General features: G+C 40.7%; 1 protein-coding gene and 1 long non-coding RNA gene across 3 annotated transcripts; one reads left to right on the top strand and one right to left on the bottom strand.

The window, feature by feature from the left end:
* Positions 1-3,515: 3,515 nt before the first annotated feature.
* Positions 3,516-4,922, bottom strand: LOC144513523 (uncharacterized). 2 transcript variants are annotated; one of them, XR_013501144.1, is made up of 3 exons: positions 4,574-4,922; positions 4,115-4,196; positions 3,516-3,972 (listed from the first exon to the last, which is right to left on the bottom strand). It is a non-coding gene; the product is annotated as an uncharacterized LOC144513523 (long non-coding RNA). The 2 variants fall into 2 exon arrangements; XR_013501143.1 differs by having other exon boundaries at positions 3,516-3,975.
* Positions 4,923-13,133: 8,211 nt separating this feature from the next.
* LOC144513525 (synaptic vesicular amine transporter-like) lies at positions 13,134-18,767 on the top strand (the record flags this gene model as incomplete). Its single annotated transcript, XM_078244621.1, has 2 exons — positions 13,134-13,411; positions 18,431-18,767. Coding segments are annotated over exons 1-2 (470 nt in total), but the record flags the coding sequence as incomplete, so codon positions are not given.
* Between the last annotated feature and the right edge of the window lie 794 nt (positions 18,768-19,561).

Consider the following 19,561-nt stretch of genomic DNA (forward strand, 5'->3'; position numbering starts at 1 on the left):
ACGATTCTGCAAAAACTTGTTCAATAAAACCATTCGCTAAGGTCCAAGGCAAAGGTTCTTTATTTCTACAGAATTTGCCAATCACAACTGCAGTATGGTTAAGATTAGCAAAGTCATCACTATGTTATTGCCATCAGTACACAGCTTTAAAGGGGTGATAGAATGATTATATAGGGTATTTCACACTGTTCCTTAAAGTGGCCATATTATGCTCATTTTCAGATTCATAATTGTATTTTGAGGTTGTGCCAGAATAGGTTTACATGGTTTAATTTTCAAAAAACACCATATTTTTGTTCTACTGCACATTGCTGCAGCTCCTCCTTTCACACGCTGTCAGGTTTCTGTTTTAGCTACAGAGTGAGACCTTTTCTTCATTTTCTGTAACATCTCTGTTGTCAGTCACACATGCGCAGTAGCTATGTAAGGATTACATGAGCTAGCTCCAACTTCGGCCTGTACAAGGCAGGATTAGCCAGGAGACTTCTTATAAACTAGGGCACACTTCCAACTTTGCGTGGAATACCTGCAGAACAGGGACATGTAAGTAGTTCTATACAATGTATTTTGTAGATTAGGGTGAATTTGTGTGTGTTGTAGCAGTGTTTTGCCATTGAGAACGAGCTAGCATGCTAGCTCTAGCATGCTAACGGTTAGCCCCCTAGGCCCCTCGTCTCGGCTAGTTACGTAGAAAGCCTTGAACAGCCTGCCTGGAGACTGAAGGGAGGACACATTCAGAAACCGTATCTCACTCAAAACAGCATGGGTGTTTTTTTTCAAAGTTTATATGCGTGTGGAAGTACCAGAGACACAAAATAACACCCCAAATCTCAGAAAAAGTGATTTTTTCATAATATGGGCACTTTAAGGTCTCCTAATAGGGTATGTAACGTTGTTTGGGCTGAAAATGGCCCAGTTGCTATTCTATGGGTCCTAATGCATCCCTGTGTTTTGGAACCTATTTGGAACGAGTGCTTTTCTTCCAAATATGGTATGCTCATTTAGATGAGAAGAGCTGCGCGCTGATTGGTTGAGCGAACCACATACACATACAGTGGAGACAAGACAGCAGGTCTCATATTTCAGACACTGCAATGTTATACATTATTTGCTGCTATATCAATACTAAATTCACTTCTGAGACTTTTTTAATGCGAGAAATCAACTATGTAAAGGTCAAATATGTGCCGTTTTATGAAAAATTTATGGCTAATTGCAAATTTTGTCTGACTGTGTGTTGGAGTTCATGAGCTCCGTGACAGTGGCCGGTGCTGCCTGGGTTGCTGCCTCGCTGCCTGTCCTTTCACAGACCGGGTACCATTTTTTTTAAATTGAAAATTATTTAAATTGAACAATATATTAGTGTTTTAAAGTACTTAAATATATAATAAGTAAACCTAAGTCACCTAACACATAACTACAATAATTTAACAAATAACAGTTACACTATTAACAAGTAACAACAAAATAAATGTTGAGTTGGTATGCCAACCAGCTTCAAACTTTAGCAGTTCTTTTGCAGAAAAATGCCCATATTAGCCTTCTCTGGCGAGATACGACACCTCTCCTGACTTATGGCATGTCCTGCACAGGAGAAAACTCTCTCAGATGGTGTCCAAGAGGTACACAGGTATGTGTTTGAAAGGGCAGACAATTTGGGGAGGCTGTCCCGCCTCCCACACTACCAGGCTACAGGGTCTTGTCCTGAATGATAGACTAGCAGAGCAAATGTAATATGTTTACTAGCGATCACGTGCAGTCAATGAATGGTTAATATGCTTTTACGTCCGTTTTGGTGAGCCCAGAGGGAAAATATGGCATTTTAAAAGTAGCCTACATTTACGGTAGCTAGCTAACAGTAGACTACAGAGAAAGTGTGATATTTTTATGTCCGTTTCAGAGCGTGTACAAAAAGCCATCTATCAACAGTGATAACAGAGTGCATGTCCGAGAATAGCGCAGACACGCGCTTCACACCGCGAGCGGGCACGTGCGCCACTCGGCAGAAAAGGGAGAATGAAAAAAGCGCCGCTGTCCGGAGCGACAGAGGGAAAGTATTTCAGTCGGAAACTGAAATGAGGAACCGAAATTTCCGTTCTAATCCGGTCCGAATACTACCGATACTTCCATAGTGGAACCGGGTTTCGGTACCCAACCCTACCCCAGGTACACTTTTGGCATAACTATAGTATATTTACAGTTTGAATTTCGTCACGGCATGTATATCACAGCTACCCTAAGGTCTTACAAAGCTAACGATTTTGTCCGATTTCAATTTAAGGCATTTTTGTGAATTTGAGGGGTCTTGTTAGGAGGAACTGCTAGCTAGGCTATGTGTCCCATTCAATCCTATGGGAAAAGATCACCGCTACACCTTCGGCATAACTATAGTATATTTACACTTTGAATTTCATCACGGCATGTATATCACAGCTCCCTAAGGTCTTACAAAGCTTAGCTAACACTTTTGTCCATTTCAATTTAATGCATTTTTGTGAATTTCAGAGTTCTCGTTAGGAGGAGGCAAGCTAGCTCTCATATTTCGAGCTCCCCAGCTCACTTGTGGACAAGAGGCGTTTATTTCCCCGATCGTTAGTTTAAATAACTCAACACACATATCCATTATAAGATTAACTGGAACCTGTGGTAAGAGATTGCGGGCGTAACAAGCTCACTGACTGCGCTCTCACTCACACCGGCCATTTAGCAGGAAGAGGGGAGCTGCAGACCCTGGAGCTCTGTCAGGGCAGTGGCGTTTGGTAGTCCACCAACCCAGAAACGGTGACTTTGTGCGGGTGTGGAGCACCGCGGGCTGCCGGCCGCGACGGAGCTCCATCTAGCTCACAACAGGCCGGGCGGCGAGGCAGTAACCCAGGCAGCACCGGCCCCTGAACTCCGACACACAGTCGGACAAAATTTGCAACTGGCCATCAATTTTCATAAAACGGCCCATATTTGACCTCTACATAGTTGATTTCTCGCATTAAAAAGTCTCAGAAGTGAATTTAGTGGTAAAATAGCAGATGAACAATGTATAGATCTGCGCGACCTATTCAGAAGACTAAGCTGACCTCAGATCAGTGGTGTAGACTATGTAAATGTTTGGGCGTGACAAAGATAGAGACGAGCCAAATGAGGAGGAGCAAGGGCATCACGTCAACTCGGTGGTTGGTTGAGATTTGCCCGTTTTCAGAGGCAGTTTCAAATTGTGAGATTTTCAGAGGAAAGAGCTGTCAATGGGATTTTGAGCTTCTATGTATGTCCTAGTTACCCACCAAACTGTCGTTATTCAACTGTGACAAGGTAACATCGGTTTTGCATTCTATCACCCCTTTAATAGGTTAGGGGTCAAATGTAATTTTGCCATTTGACACATTTGCCAAACCCATTGTTCGTGCACTGATGCACACTCCTTTCCCTTATAAACGAGTTGCCAGTTTGTCTGATGTGGATGAAAACATTTCAACATTTCTGTTTATAGTTTTACAGAAACACATATTGTCTCATGTTTTACAGACTTTATTGACGGGAGAAAAACCATGAATTACCTTACCATCATTGGACATAAATCGGCTGCATGCATATCTCCATCCTGCCTTCATGTCCATTTGTTCGTCTCCATGCAGCATCTGCCATCATTCATCCCCTCTCTCATTACATTCTGTCTCTATTTACCACCATGTGTTCATCTTCTCTACCATTTTACCTCCATCAGTATTTGCCTCTTTTAAATCTGCCATTTCACAAGTTTTTACTAGGGATGCTCCAATCAGTCGCATCAGGATTGGCCCAATTCTGACCCTATTATGTGAATTGAGTATCGATCCACATTAAATACTTTATGGGGGCATATCATGAAACACTTACTTTTTCAGTGCTTCTGTGCATACATTTGGATATCTGGAGTGTCTGGATCTGAAAACATGTTATTTAACAAGCCGTTCAGATTTGGCTTCCCTTCCTCTGTCACTGCTGCTGAGGAGCATGAGAGAGAGAGAGAGAGAGAGAGAGAGAGAGAGCGACAAAGACTATTTAGATTTAGACAGGGAAGCTGTGTGCAAACAGTAATCTATAGGCTATAGGCTATATTCAGTCAAAAAAATTAAAAACTTACATCAAGAAGAAAGGGCAGAAAAAGTGCAGGTGCTCAAGCCCCTTATGATGTTGATGTCGTGCACGTGCCTGGTTGAGCTCATCTGGCAACACACATGAAAAGATAAGATAAGTTAAGATAAGATAAAATAAGATCAACTTTATTGTCCCGTAGGGAATTTGTCTTGGCCGAGAAGCGCTGACAACAGCTGCGTACAAACACATGCATTAGTCATCAGTCACACAGTTTGTCACAGACAGTACAGTACATGACAATATATAACAAGACAACAATGTACGTGACCTATTATCAAATAAATTATGCATAAAAAGGGAATTGCACAAATAAAAGAATGCTAATTGCTGATATAAGAGATTGAACATGGTGAGTTTCATAGATTAAAGCCAGCCCAGTGTTGTGGACTGGTTACTTGTTCAGTAGTGCTATAGATGTGGGGACAAATGAAAGTTTTGCACCTACTGGCTCTATAGCGTCTGCCAGATGGGAGGAGAGTATGTGTGACACTGCTGCTGGATGGCCTGCCACGTGTCTTTGGTGTTGTTGGTGTCGAGCTCTCTCTCCAGGCTCTGGGCTGCAGCCCATGTTCCTTTCCCGATAGCTCCTCAGTCCTCGACTGAACCAGAAGTTATGTCGTCCCTTCCCCGTGAAGGCCGTCTGAAAGCTCTTATTTCTCGATCGAGGAGGGATCTCTGAGGAACTATAAGCAAGGATACAGAGAGCAGCCTTCCTGGAAGCTGTGCAGCTGAAGGAGTTACTAACTCCGCCCAAACAGCTGACGAATTCATGTGACGCTTCAGAGGAAAGGACGTCTCATCTCTTTAAAAACACATTTCCTCGTCTCCTCCCATGATTTCCCGCAAGGAAGGGAGGCAAGTGGAGGAACCAATGATGCAAATTAAGGAAAGTGAGATGCACTGAATGTGTCTCAGCTTTGCCTCCATGTTGCCAGCTTTCATTCTGGCTCTGGTGCTGCTCTATGCTTCCACCGTGGAAGCAGCAGTAAACTGCATGACAGCTTGATGGATGTACCCGCCGGCAGGGGGGGGTCAGCCTTTGTGTGTCTGCCCTTTTTTCTTTTTTACATCATCTGCATATTTTCACAATTATGATGTGATACAAACAATCATAGAACACTTCAGCATCATACTTAAAAAAATACACAAATATAGGCATAGTCATTTCCTTTCAATGAGAATTGCAACTTTATGTAATGATGACATAACATAAGTAAACTTAAGAAGAAGGAACTTAAATACAAAGTAAGAAAAAAAGGAAGTTAAAAAATAAATAAATACAAAAAGAATTGAAAGGTAGGCCATATAATCCCATTTATTAATGTTATTTCTTACACCTGTGTTTCCTCTGATGTGTCCTCTGTTGTATATATGACAAGGGTTATGTAGTGTGTTTTTTCCACAGTTTTCCATTGCCAATATGTATGTACTTGTATTTCAGTGGTTCTCAAACTTTTTTCAATAATGTACCCATTTTCAAATATTTTCTTTCAGTCAAGAACCTCCTGAGCAGCACAACACATTTCAGTATAAAGACATTACAGTGGTGCAGCATTAGTTTAACAAAAAAAACATTTAAACACTAATTCAAATGTTTAGAACCCAATTACTCACTATTATAGTATCATTATTTTAGGAATTATGCATGACCGATATTTCTTTTCATTATCCTTTTTTTTTTTAAATGTCACATGCCCAGTGCTGTTAACCATGGTGGGGGGGGGGGTCAAAGGTTATATGAGGCCATTGACAGGCAACCAAAGGACACGGCTCTGTGTCATTGTTTAAAATGACAGATTTCTCTGGGTTTGAACATTGTTGGAAACATTTGGGGTCATGTTAGTACACAACTCAACAACATATATAACATAGGTATAGTCATTTTTAGACATTTTAATGTGGATATATTACATATTACATCTTTAAAGCCTAACTCTCGCCAAATATGCAACCTAGGGTCTTTTTGTGAATGTACCCGAGTCAAACTTTCATTTAAAAGCATATTTAGGATGGAAGCGTCACTTTTAAGATGTACCATATTTTAGTTTTTTTGGGTCAAATGGCCTTTTGAATGGGAGTGCTAGGGACACTTTGATGCTAGCCTCAAAATATCTATGTTTAAACCACTAAGAAGGGAGACTTTGCTCCAAGTATCACCAGGGGCTCTACACCTTAACCAAAGCACTGACAACATTGGTTGTGTACCCAGAGATTACTAAAAAGAAAGGTTTTAACAACTCACCGTAGCTCTGGTTGTTTCCGGCTGCTACCACCTCGGCAGTCACAACGAGTCGATATCAAAACAAGTAGCCCCAGATTTAGGATATCTTGGTCACCGGTGGAGTTAAGGTGTAGAGTCCCTGGTGATACTTGGAGCAAAGTCTCATGTTGTGTCGAGCCTTCTTAGTGGTTTAAACATAGATATTTTGAGGCTAGCATCAAAGTGTCCCTAGCACTCCCATTCAAAAGGCCATTTGACCAAAAAACTAAAATATGGTACATCTTAAAAGTGACACTTCCGTCCTAAATATGCTTTTAAATGAAAGTTTGACTCTGGTACATTCACAAAAAGACCCTAGGTTACATTTTGGCGAGAGTTACGCTTTAAGTAAAGGGACCATCAGGGTGTATTCTGTGTGTCTATTTAATGTTCTGACAAAATATAAAAACTAATTGTTTCCAGCACATTTGTGTTCTTGGTGGAGTGGAAAAGCCTCTCATTCATACTAAGGGGTTTTTCATAGGCAAGCATGACCATTTCTACCATTATAATTGAATCATATTGCATTCTATGCTCTCTGTCAGTCATATGGGATGACACATGTTTACTAAAATACCAATTAATTATTAATGGTCGCTGTCACACAGCTGATGCCACTGGTTGCCTTCTGTTCTCAGTGATATATATAGCACACACTATATATTCTGCACTAATCCATACAGCCTCTTTCTTCTTAATGTTAAACAGCTATATTGTAGGTATTTGTTTCTGTATTTATTGTTTCATATTAATGTTTGATAGGGTTATGGACTAACCACCAAGGAAAATTCCTTGTAAGTTACTTGGAAAGAAATCCTTTTCTGATTCTGACAAAATAAATGACAACACAGACTCTTTTCACCAATCATTTTCTCTGTTTGGCCAACTGATAAGTAGAAACTGGGAGAGGATATAAAAAAGACATTATGTTAATCAGCATCTTTTTCTGAAGTATTTGCATAATAATAATGCCTTAAATTGTTGTGCAGGTCTTATAATTTGTATAATAGTTAATGAAATTCCCCTGAATAACGTGACAGTAAAAGGGTGCACAGTGCCAATGGTTTTGACGTGTTTTTTACAGTAATTTGTTATGTATTTTAATGTTTATCATGGAAAATGTATCTGTCTTTAAATAATCTCAGTGGACAGAGCCAACAATCTTCACAACATCAGACTGAACAAAATCAGCAGCAAGAGCAGCAGCTGCAGAGCTGAGCACCACTGGTGCTACCATAGCACTGCACTACTGCAGTAGTAGTAGTAGTAGTAGTAGTAGTAGTAGTAGTAGTAGTAACTGTTTCGTGAAACAGGAACCATTAGGGAAATGACTGAACCTCCAGTTTTGGGACATAACCCCCCTGGACACTGTCCTGTGGTTTACTCCATATGTCTAAATAAGGAACATTTAAACTTAACCTTAATGTTTCTGTTTTTTCCCACGAGCCCAGTACCTGGCTAGGATTCCTTTAGAAGAGATAACAGAGTAGTCAGTGGGGCGCCGATGCACTGCTGAAGATTTCTGGGAGCTGTAGTTTATTTCCTATGCTAACCCATTTTTCACAGTAAGCCTGACAGGGATACGTTTTCAGAGAGACTGATGAAAGAAAAGACAGATTGCGTGACCAAGGGACTTCGGCTCTCTGTTGTAAAATTTAAACATTGCATCATTTCTTGTCAGTAACATCTAATACAGTAAAATACATTTCCTCTTATTATATATTAACCATTTACCATTTTATTCATTATTAATAAAAATATGTTGTAATATGTTGGCCACATATAAAGAGGTTCAGTCCCTGACACAGCGGCCGAAGGTTTGACTCCGACCTGTGGCCCTTTGCTGCATGTCATTCCCTCTCTCTCCCCCCTTTCATGACTTCAGCTTCCTGTCATAATAAAGGCCTGAACATGCCACACACAAAAAATCTTTAAAAAGATAGTCAATGCCTATTAGGCTCCGCCCCCTGGGATTTAACTCAACCAATGACATTATTTCTCTGTGATAAACATTAGTGGATGAATGGAAGTATGTTTGTGCCTCTGGTGCAGCTCTGCTTCTCAGAACACTTTAGATTCATTCTTATGTTTGATGAAGACTCCTGTCATGTGTATTGTGTTTATAACATGCAGTACTGTAATATTCACAATGTTGTCACATGTAGTGGTTTGGATGTCCTCATGAACTTGCTAATGGGCTGTGGAAAACTGTACTGGACTGTATTGGATTTTAGTAAAATGGTAACATAATATAATGATATCCAAAAGCATAGTCAACAGAGAGAGCTGAGACACCAAACTACTACTACTCAGTAATGAATCTCTGTTGGAAACATTCACAAACATACAAACTGTACATATACACATGTACACATGCCTGTGGTGTGGGAGACCCGGGTTCAATTCCCACTGCGATACATCAACCAATGTGTCCCTGAGCAAGACACTTAACCCCTAGTTGCTCCAGAGGCGTGCAACCTCTGACATATATAGCAATTGTAAGTCACTTTGGATAAAAGCGTCAGCTAAGTGACATGTAATGTAATGTAATGTAATGTACAGTATGTGTGCATGTCTTTGTGGGATCCTTCTGTCATTGGCTGATCACACATATGTGTGCACACACACACAGATCACTTCCAGGTACCCTCAGCATACACACACACTCAAACTACACAGTATGAGTGTGTGTTTTTAGCTCTTATGAAACATCAGTTGCTTCATTAAACAGTGCGAGTAAAAGCGTTGAGTAATTGTACACCACGTCAGCCTGCAGTGGCGTTACCAGAGCACAAGATGGCGCTGCTGTATTCAATGAGGAAGTGAGGGCTGCAGACCCAGTTAGTGAAGAAGGTCCAACACTGGGCAGCTTCTTAGTTTGGAAGGAAAATGCATACCAAAGGTCTCTCTTCCTCTCTCTCAACCTCACATTCCCATCTGCTTCAGTGGCAGAGGAGGGATCTTTTCTAGATAAAAATGTCATTTATGACACCAAACTCCTGAAACAGAATTTATCTGCTGCTTTTTTTGGCCTAAAAATCATGCTGGGCTTTGTTGTTTGTTGTTGTTTTTTTTCCTGTGATCAGTTGTCATTTTCCCCGGAACTAGAAATTTCAATAATCCAAAACCACACCCCTTAGTGTCGCTTAAATCAATTCAGCTGAATGCCTACATTTTTCTTTACTTTGAAAGCAGAGGGGAAAGAACCACTGGTATTGTGATTTTCTTTTCATTCTTTAACAAAAACCAAAGTTAATTAACACTTCTAGAGACAACATATCCTGAGACATTTCTAAAATCGGACAGTTTTCTAAGAAAAATGACATCACATGTTAGTCAGTCAGTCTGACATTTATTTACTTTGTAAAGAAATACATAACATGGATTTTCTGCTATGATGTCAGCAATACTGTATAAACAGAAAATATTAAGGTCAATCATTGGGAAAATGAATAAATACAAAATAGCGATTCCAGGGAAAAGAATACATTTTTAACATTGTGTGAAAAAAAATCATGATATCGTTGTGGATGAAATTGTTTCCCCAGCCCTACTGTCCACACAGTTTCCAGTTATGAAGATGGGTTTATGTAAATAGGTCTATTAGTATACTGAACTGAACATAACAGTTCAGGGGCGATTCCAGGATTTTTTAAGTGGGGTGGCACGGGGGGGACAAATAATCAGTCAGGGGGGGCCCAGGGGATTTTATCAGAAAACAGCATAGAAAATCTGCTTAGAAATATCGGAAATATTGGATAGGATAGAACAACACAATGTAACACAATGTAATTTAAATACAACATCACATTCATTATTAATCTCACTTGTTTTTATTATATATTTACAAAGTGTGTATCCACAATACACATTTTCTATAGGCTCTTAATGTAAAAACTTGATTGAAGATTTTTTGTCAGAGAACCATATAAAAATAAAGTGCAATATACTTACAATAAAGTTGCCTCAAACTTTACAACCTTGCTGTACACAGTTTTCAGATAACAGGAAACAGGACAGAAATAAAGTGCAATACACAATTTATTTCTTACAGCAACAAGTGCTCTACAGCAAGTTCAGTATGTTTCTACTTCTAAGTCATACAATGTGTGGTTAAAATATATTTCCATTAACCAAATGGAAAGGCAGCAATTGGTTGAACAGGCAGCAAAGTGACAGTACTCTGATCCAATGGAAATCACATTTGTCAGATTGACAGCACTCTAGCCCAGTGGATTACACACATACTGTACATTACATTACATTACATTACATGTCACTTAGCTGACGCTTTTATCCAAAGTGACTTACAATTGCTATATATATCAGAGGTTGCATGCCTCTGGAGCAACTAGGGGTTAAGTGTCTTGCCACCCCTGGACCCGCCCCTGTAACAGTTTGAACCAGAACTTAACTGAACCCAACCTTTATGACACTGATCTCCCACCTGTACACACCGCTGTGTGTTTAATGTTGTATTCTGACTCACTGTTTAATCATGGTTGGGATTTAATCCTCCCATTCAGTGCCAGCCCATCGCTTGCCCAAGAGATGGCAGCAGTTGGACAGTATCAAACCTTGAAACAATGAACCGTCTACAGTACATTCAAGTTGATTCGTGACATCCTCAACATATGTCTACATTGTGCAGTAAAAAAGCTTTGTTGGCCCTTCCACTACTGTGCTCAACATGAATAACAAAATATCAAGAATACAATATATACAGCAAAAGATAGACGATGGTGTATGGTGCAAATATTAGAGGGAAAGTTTGAGGTATTTCAACAGGAAACATCAGAGGTGTAGTTTATCAGGATCCGTCCACATTCAAGATTTGGTTAGCTTTAGGGGAAGTAACTTCTCTTTAGCCTCCGTTCTGTCCCTATGAAGCCACCTACACATGATCAGCAGTAAAACCGCTCTGCGCTGGCTGTGCCATTGTTTTTCTTTGGCAAGAGCGGTGGACACAACTCAAACAAAGTGCTACCCTTGGCGTGGCGCACCATCAGAAATTGCTGCCGAGCGCTGCGATCAAAGTTCAAATTCATTTCAATTTTATTTATAGTGTCATATATCAGAATATTATCTCAGGACACTTTACAGATAGAGTAGGTCTAGACCACACCCTTTACAAAGACCCAAATATTCCCCCCAAGAGAAAGCATTTGGTGTGACAGTGGCAAGAAAAGACTTCCTTTAAACAGGCAGAAACCTCAGACAGAAGCTGGCTTTTCGTGGGCGGCCATCTGCCGCTGCCGTTTGGGACACAGAGACACTGATACAGATACAGAGAAATAGAGAAATATGCATCATAATAATTATAGCATTTGGCATGATGCACAGTGGCAGTTAAATTATTTCAAATTTGACCGTGTTGCCGCTGACCTTTCAGAGCGCAACCATGAGAGGAGGTAGCCAGAGGCGATGATGAAGATGATGATGATGGTGATGACGTGTACCTGCGCTGTGCTTTGCCTCTGCTTGCACACTGCTCTGCGCCTTACCTCGACGGTTTACCTCAGATCATGTTTAGGTGGTTAGACTGCGGTAGAGCTTCCCTCCCCCACAGTTCAGACAGGCCATCGTCAGATGACTGTCATGCGTTATGATTGTACCATTTGGTCCTGCAACGCCTGCTGTCAATGTCTATAGGCCTGGGTGAATGAAGCTTTAAGGCACTTCCACATTGGCTTCACTTTTCATACCCTTCATCCTTTATTTTTATAGTTATGGTTCCAATTTCTAACACGTCTAAAAACATTAATGCAGCTTTAACTTAACTTGTTAAAGTCCTTAATCAAACATTTATGGCTTTACTTTTGGTTCGGTATATATCTAATTCAACAGTTTTACCCAATGTCACTAATTTCATGCACAGTTCACCTCAAATAGGGTGAATTGGGACACTGCCTAGTCAGGGTTAGCATTGCCAGAACTGCAGAGGAAGGTCTGGCTAGTCCACTGCTGTGTCCATTTCCTGGATGGAAGAAAAGCGTGCTCTGGTTTATTGGCATTTCTTTAAACCAATCACAATCGTCAGGAACAGAGCCATGGAGCCACTGTGCCTCTGCTAAATAGTCTCGTGAAGGAACTTGTTTTGGTGGAACATGTGTAAATTGTGAAACACATAGCCTACATCTATATTTGATCTTTTATGCAAACCTGTTAGTTAGTGATTGGGCTTTTGGCAATTATTGAAATATTTAATGAAAATGTACAAAACATCAGTATTAGTATTATGATGATTATTATTATGATGATGATTATGATGATGATGATGATGATGATGATGATGATGATTCTTCTTCTTCTTCTTCTTCTTCTTCTTCTTCTTCTTATTATTATTATTATTATTAGTAGTAGTAGTAGTAGTAGTAGTATTAGTATTGTCTGTTCTGACTCTTTATAAAATGCTGTTGTTAATAAGAAGAGTTGCGTTGAGCCCTGTTTCTGATCAAGCGAGCAGTGTGAAAGCTCACACGGTGGCATCAGCTCAGTATTGATCCATCATCATTACAGCCGAGTGTTAGGCGTTGTGTGTGTTGTCCATTGTTTGGGCTGATCTAATCGAGTTGCGGTTTGAATGTGTGAAGGTAGGTCTGACGGGGACCCACACACATAAAGGTTGAGTGACGTCAGCGGTGGCTCCAGTCAGTAGAAAGACAGCATCCCGTCCTCCCAGCCGCGCTGCTGCCGCTGCTGTTGGCCCCTGCGCATCCCAGGTAAGATGCTCTGCAGCGCTCTGCCTCACATTCTCAGCAGTTTATCCACCGCTCCACATAGACTGGGAGGGTTATTTGTTAAAGTTACTGACCAATCTTTGGCACTTGTCTCTCTCCAGGAGGTTCTGTCGTCCGTTCTATTGCCCTGCTCTTTTCGGGACTAACACCATGGGGAGACTGGATGCGCTTCGGCAGTTTAGTTTGATCAAATGGCTCCGAGAGGAGAGCCAGTCGAGGAAACTGAGTCTCTTCATTGTTTTCGTTGCTCTGCTCTTGGATAACATGCTGCTGACTGTAGTCGGTAGGTACACTCCTACTTTTCTCGTTTTCTTCTTTGCAACAGGTAGTCCAGTTCCCCAGGTCTGTCCAGAGATGCCCAGTGTCTTTAGCTCCAGTCAGTCAGTCAGCCAGCAGATCAGCGCAGTGTGCGGACTCAACCCTCCATCAAACCCCTCATAATCATGTGTCCATATTATATGTCTGGAATATAGGGAAAGTGGCAGGTTACCATTGTCAACATTATTATTATCATTATTACATTTAACTTTCAAATCGAAAAGCCTTATATCCGCTTGACATCGAATGACTACAAAAAACTATAAAATCAGATGTGAGCTCAGGTCATATATAGCTAACCCTGCATCTGACGGTGGCAGAGAGATAACATCCCATAATAGGCCTAGCTACTGATATACTCTCTTAAGTGAAGTGTGTATTTCAACATGAGTAGAGTTCAGGTGATAAAGTAACAATAGACCGTAGGTAGGCTATTTTCATTTTAATTGTGTTGTTTTTTTGTTTTCTAAATGGACCATGAGTCTAATAATGAAGGCTATCTATCTATCTATCTATCTATCTATCTATCTATCTATCTATCTATCTATCTATCTATCTATCTATATATATATATCTATTCAAATACACTGTAGCCTAGTGATGTTAATTCTGTCATTTTCCAAAACTCATTGTCTTAGCCTATAGGCTCCAAGCGCGTAATCGCCGCCGGGGACGGGCTCACGTCATCCCCAATATGAGAAACGGAAAAGTGTCCCCTCCAATATTTGTTGTTATGATATCAAATCCAAGAGCCAAAAGAAAGATCAATGTCCAGTTAAACGGCTCCAAAGCTCTTGATGCTCTCTGGAGCAGCCGTGAACAGCAGCTGTCCGCGTGCACGTTCACAGCTGATCACTCACGGGTCAACATCACAGCTCAAACACTCTAATGTTCAATATAACCCAGTGTGTTACTGCTGCTGATGCTCTGAAAACTGGCTCTGTGTGTGTGTGTGTGTGTGTGTGTGTGTGTGTGTGTGTGTGTGTGTGTGTGTGTCATTATCATCCCAATCATTTCCACAGCACCCTTTGAAATACCTTTCATACTTTTCTAAAATATCCTATATTAGGTATTTTGATGATATAAAATGCATCTAATATATAATAAACATTTCTATTGATTCTTCCTTAAAAATATAGGTTACATCATTACTAATAGGTATAAAATAATAGTTTAAAGGTTTTTGACAATTTGTGTTACGTCTGTAGGCAATCAGATACGTCTTTGTTGGATCACTGAGTCAGACCTGCAGCTTCCAAACACTCTGCATCTGTTTCTGACAGCTGGAACCATTCTCATCTATTCATAGAACTTTATAGAGACAGGATCTTGAATTAAGGCTGTTAAAGCAGATCGCTCCACTAGTATGAAGCAGACCTTGGCACGTGATGCACAATTATTGAAATGGTTGAATTGAATCATTGAAAATAACCTAAAGAGAGAAAATGACATCTGTTGGTTACATGCAGCCTTTAAAGTCTAACCCACATTAATGTTCAATCACTGCAGTATTCAAAATCGTAGATCATATTTCATGTCCACTATCACAATCATTTATACTATTTGGACATTGTATGGATGAGAGTGCCATCCATGCAAATTCAATATATGAATATATTATTCATATTTTTTATAATTCCTTTCTTTCTGTTACAAAATGTAAAAATGATGTAAAGTTATATAGCTTATATATTTTTTGTAGCTTTAGTTCTACACTGCCAATGCCAACAGTTTCTGTCTGGCTAATACTTTATAATCTCAAGGCTTAACTCTATTAGTAACCAATCACAGAAACTCATATTTTAAAGAGGGGTTTACCAACGGACCGTGTTAACTATGTGTTGATTGACATTTGTTTAAGGGTGTTGCATCATAAAGAGGGCAAATAGCCAAACAGACAAAGCGTGTCCAGAAGCAGCAGCAGAACACAATGGGCCAACAATTTTGTTGATGTGTTTGTTATTCAATGTCTGTCATGTGAGAAAATAGAACATGTTTCCATGAAGAATCAAAAAAAAGGTAGATTGTTTTTTTTAATACCAGTTCCCTCAACCTGGTTTGTCTCACTGATTCACTCTGAAGAGTCTTGCTGTACAAATGTCTTTATTTTCTGTTACCAGCAGCAACATTCGACCGTGAGCGTATTTCTGCCTGCCTGCATCACGTCATGAGCAGTGCTATATTACTCTCCTACATAAAGTTCCACTCAGCAATATAATAGAATGTCAGGGTGTGGGGTCGCCCCGTGGCATTGGGGTTTTGGGTGCTGAACATGAAAAGCAAACCGGGAACCTTTGTTGCATGTTGTTCTGAGCTTCTTCCTACTCTCATTTCCTGTCACCTCTCTTCTTAAAACTCCCTAATAAAGCCATCAAATTCACAGAAATGCCATAAAAACAGAGTGCCAGCTTTTTGCACAGTAGAAGATGAATATATGAAACATTTAGTCTGAAACATTGAATGAACTTATGGCCACACCATTCCATCAAAAGGAAATGATTTAGATGTAATCTGTATTGTTTCCCCCAAATTCAGCCTGAACTTCTGAAACTTCTCCCACCACCCAATACAGTGGAGGTGAATTGAATCTTTCGTGGTGGTCGAGGCTGTGAAATGTCACGTAACGTTTTTTTTACCAGCAACATAATCCACAGGGCTCACTGTCAACCATTCCTATGATTACTGTGAATACCAAGGATGATTAGGTGTTTGTACTTTTTAGAGGAAAAGTACACTTCTAAGCAGTTCTAAGAACTACTCTCCCCCAAAATCTTTTTTCCGTTTCCATTCCCACTGGCCAAGTGGCCATAGGGACTAGTAGGAGGGGTAAGGGAGTGACGCAAGCACGGCAACGGTCTTTATAGCATGGTCACTAGACCTTAGTGCCATTCCGTCCATTCTCGTAGTAAGTCACGTAATGTTTTGCTCAACACAGACTGGGCTTTATTATATTCGGAACAGACCCCGCCTGTGCCTGCTTCTGCGCTGTGTGTGTGTGTGTGTGTGTGTGTGTGTGTGTGTGTGTGTGTGTGTGTGTGTGTGTGTGTGTGTGTGTATGTGTGTGTATGTGTGTGTGTGACGGCCGGCGAACCGCAGGAGACGCTTGTGGAGTTTAACTCCGAAAAGACGAACCGTCAAACAAACACAAGTTCTAAGAACTGCAAAAATCCCTCCGGTCGGAAAGCCCCTATAGTGCTTGATGGTGTTTTAAGCCCCCAACGTCCAGGCAGCGCTGCAACCGTTGACTTCAAGGCACCTAACCCTATCCTTAACCCTAACCATAACCATTGCCTAATCCTGGTGCCTTCCAGGCAGCTCTGCCTGGAAGGAGACATTGGGGACTTAAAACACCAATAAATGATGATTGTCTAGAGGAGGCGGGACATTGTTTCTGGAAAGGCATGGTGTTTTTCTGCATTCATTCAAATGTTAAAGAGCAGCTATTATACATCTTTTCTGGTATTAGTTTTTGGTTCAGGACTACTATAGAGCAGCCTGTCATGATTCACCTCACAACAAACTTTGTAGATTGTCGGGAAACTCTTACAGTCATCTGCAGCTCCTCTGAAAGCTTGGTTTAGGTTCCTCCTCCCCCATGCTCTCCCTCGCCCCTTCCCCCCCTCCAGCCAAGCCCACTCAATTGAAAGAGCCCACTAAGACAAGCTGTCTGCAGGACTCACGTCTAAATGCATTTACCTAATTATTTGACACTTTGGTATCGTTTAACATGACTATACAACATTATAACATTTATAGGTCAGAAAAGACGAAAAAGCATAATATGTGCTCCTTAACTTTTGGTGCTTTGAGCACCACAAAAGAATTCCATTCACTTTTATTGTATTAGGTGGTGGCAGAAGAAGGGCTGATATCTGAGACTAGATGTAAGAATAGATACCATCAGGGCTAAGTGAGAAATGTGGGCATAATTATAAATAAATCGCAGATTTCCTTGGATTGTGGTGGCACCTAAATTGTGGTTCAAGCTACTGCCGTAATCCTGCTCCACGCCCTGCTACGCCGTGCACTGCTACTACTATTAATACTAGTCATAGTTCTATTATCCTTATTGTTATTGTAACTGCCACTGTTCATTATACCAACTGCTATAATTATTATGAATCATATTTCTGTATATCTGGATCAGTGTCTCTGTGTCCCAACCGACACAGAGACACTGTTTAAAGGAAATTTTTCCTCACCACTGTCACACCAAATTCTTGCTCTTGGGTAGGGTTGGGCATCGTTTGGATTTTAACGATTCTGATTCCAATTGCGATTCTTCCTTTTGATTCCGGTTCTTATCGATTCTCGATTCCGATTCTTTGAGGGTGGAGTTGAAACGGGTCACATGCTTATTTTCACAAATAAGAGGAAAGTTTTATTTTGATTCAATGATGGTTTGCAGTTTTACAGCTTTTTCAATGTGAAATAAAGCCAGACTAGAGCGCTGCTTACTGAGCTCCAAGGCTGCATCACAACAAGCGCCTGGCCGCTTCACAAACCAAAACTTGCGCATATTAAATTGGGAAGCTATGATCGGATTTGAAACCAAATCTTCTAAACAATTCCAAACTTCCAATAAAGAAACGATTCTACTGGAATCGTAATTTTTGAAACGATTCCAAGTAGGAATCGGTTCTCGATGCCCAACCCTACTCTTGGGGGGAATTGTTGGGTCTTTGTAAATTAAGAGTGTGGTCTAGACCTACTCTATCTGTAAAGTGTCTTGAGATGACTGCTGGTATTATTTGACACATAAAGTTGAATTTAATTCTTTTTTCTTTTCTTTAATGTCATTTTTGGTGATGTGGTCATGGAGGTCTCTTTCTTTCTTTAGGTTAGTGCTTGTGATTAGCCCTCTTGTTCTCTGCTGACAAATGTTGCCGTAACATCTGGAATAGCATCATGCTAGTGAAAGTCTGTCAGTGGTCGTGTCATATTTCATTGCCTCGATCTCCTCTCACCTCTTTATGCCCTCTAGTTCCCATCATCCCCAGCTACCTGTACACTCTGGATGAGTCAACAGACGTGGTGTTGAAGAACAGCACCGCGTTGCAGCCGGCAGCTCCAGGAACCTTTCACAGCATTGTGTCCTTATATGACAACACCGTGAGGTCTTCAGGTGCCAACGCCACAGCCAGGTCTCTGGACCTGGTCCCTACGGCCCCTGCTGCCACAGAGCTGCCACACAACTCCTCTGACTGCCCCCAGTCTGCCAGCAGGCTGCTCAATGAGAATGTCAAAGTGGGATTGCTGTTCGCCTCCAAGGCCACCGTACAGCTGATTACCAACCCCTTCATAGGCCCTCTCACAAACAGGTAGGTTTTTCTCTTTGTGTCTCTGTGTGGATACATTTATTATGTAGCATTTACAGCAGGGGAATTAGCTGGTTAAGGGTTTTCACAGGCAACCTGGAACATTATTGTTGCTTTTGTAATAGCAGCCTGGAAATTACTGTCACGAAATCAGTGTGATGAACAGAAAGCCACAAGTTGCCATTCATCCTAGCATATAATTCCCTTTACTTTCTTAATCATTCAGTAACAATCAACATGAGGATAGATCTAACTTTCTGCTTCGTACTAGACTCGGTTTGTTGCTGTCACCGTATTATGTGTTAAACACTGACTTTTCAGTGACCACCATCACACTCTTTCCTACTGGTTACTTTAGAAATTGCCAATTGTAACAAATGCAATGCGTCTACAACTTAGTGTTTGGCTCATTTAAATACATGTAAAGAACATATTTGCAATAACTACAATGGTGCTCTATGTGACATTTTATGACATGATGCAAGAACTGTTAAAGACACACAAAAAACATTGGAGAGGAAATTATTTCATTTAAAGCCGAATAACAAAGGACAGAGCAAGACAATCACAGTATGACAGCTTTCCTTTCAGGCCACAGAGGCTTCCTGCTAGCCCAGGGCCAAATTCTCCTTTGTGTTTGGAAAGGCAGCCAGAGAGCAACACAGAATAACATACTCTTATCTAATTCAACATCCAACAGAAATTGAAGAGAAAAAGCAGCAACAGACTCCCTTTTCAAGTTTTAGAGAGGGAAATCTAATGCTGCATATTGAAACCCTGTCAGTTTAATGTCATGT

The sequence above is a fragment of the Sander vitreus genome, unplaced genomic scaffold (assembly GCF_031162955.1).
Source record: "Sander vitreus isolate 19-12246 unplaced genomic scaffold, sanVit1 ctg270_0, whole genome shotgun sequence".
In the NCBI taxonomy this organism is placed as follows: domain Eukaryota; kingdom Metazoa; phylum Chordata; class Actinopteri; order Perciformes; family Percidae; genus Sander; species Sander vitreus.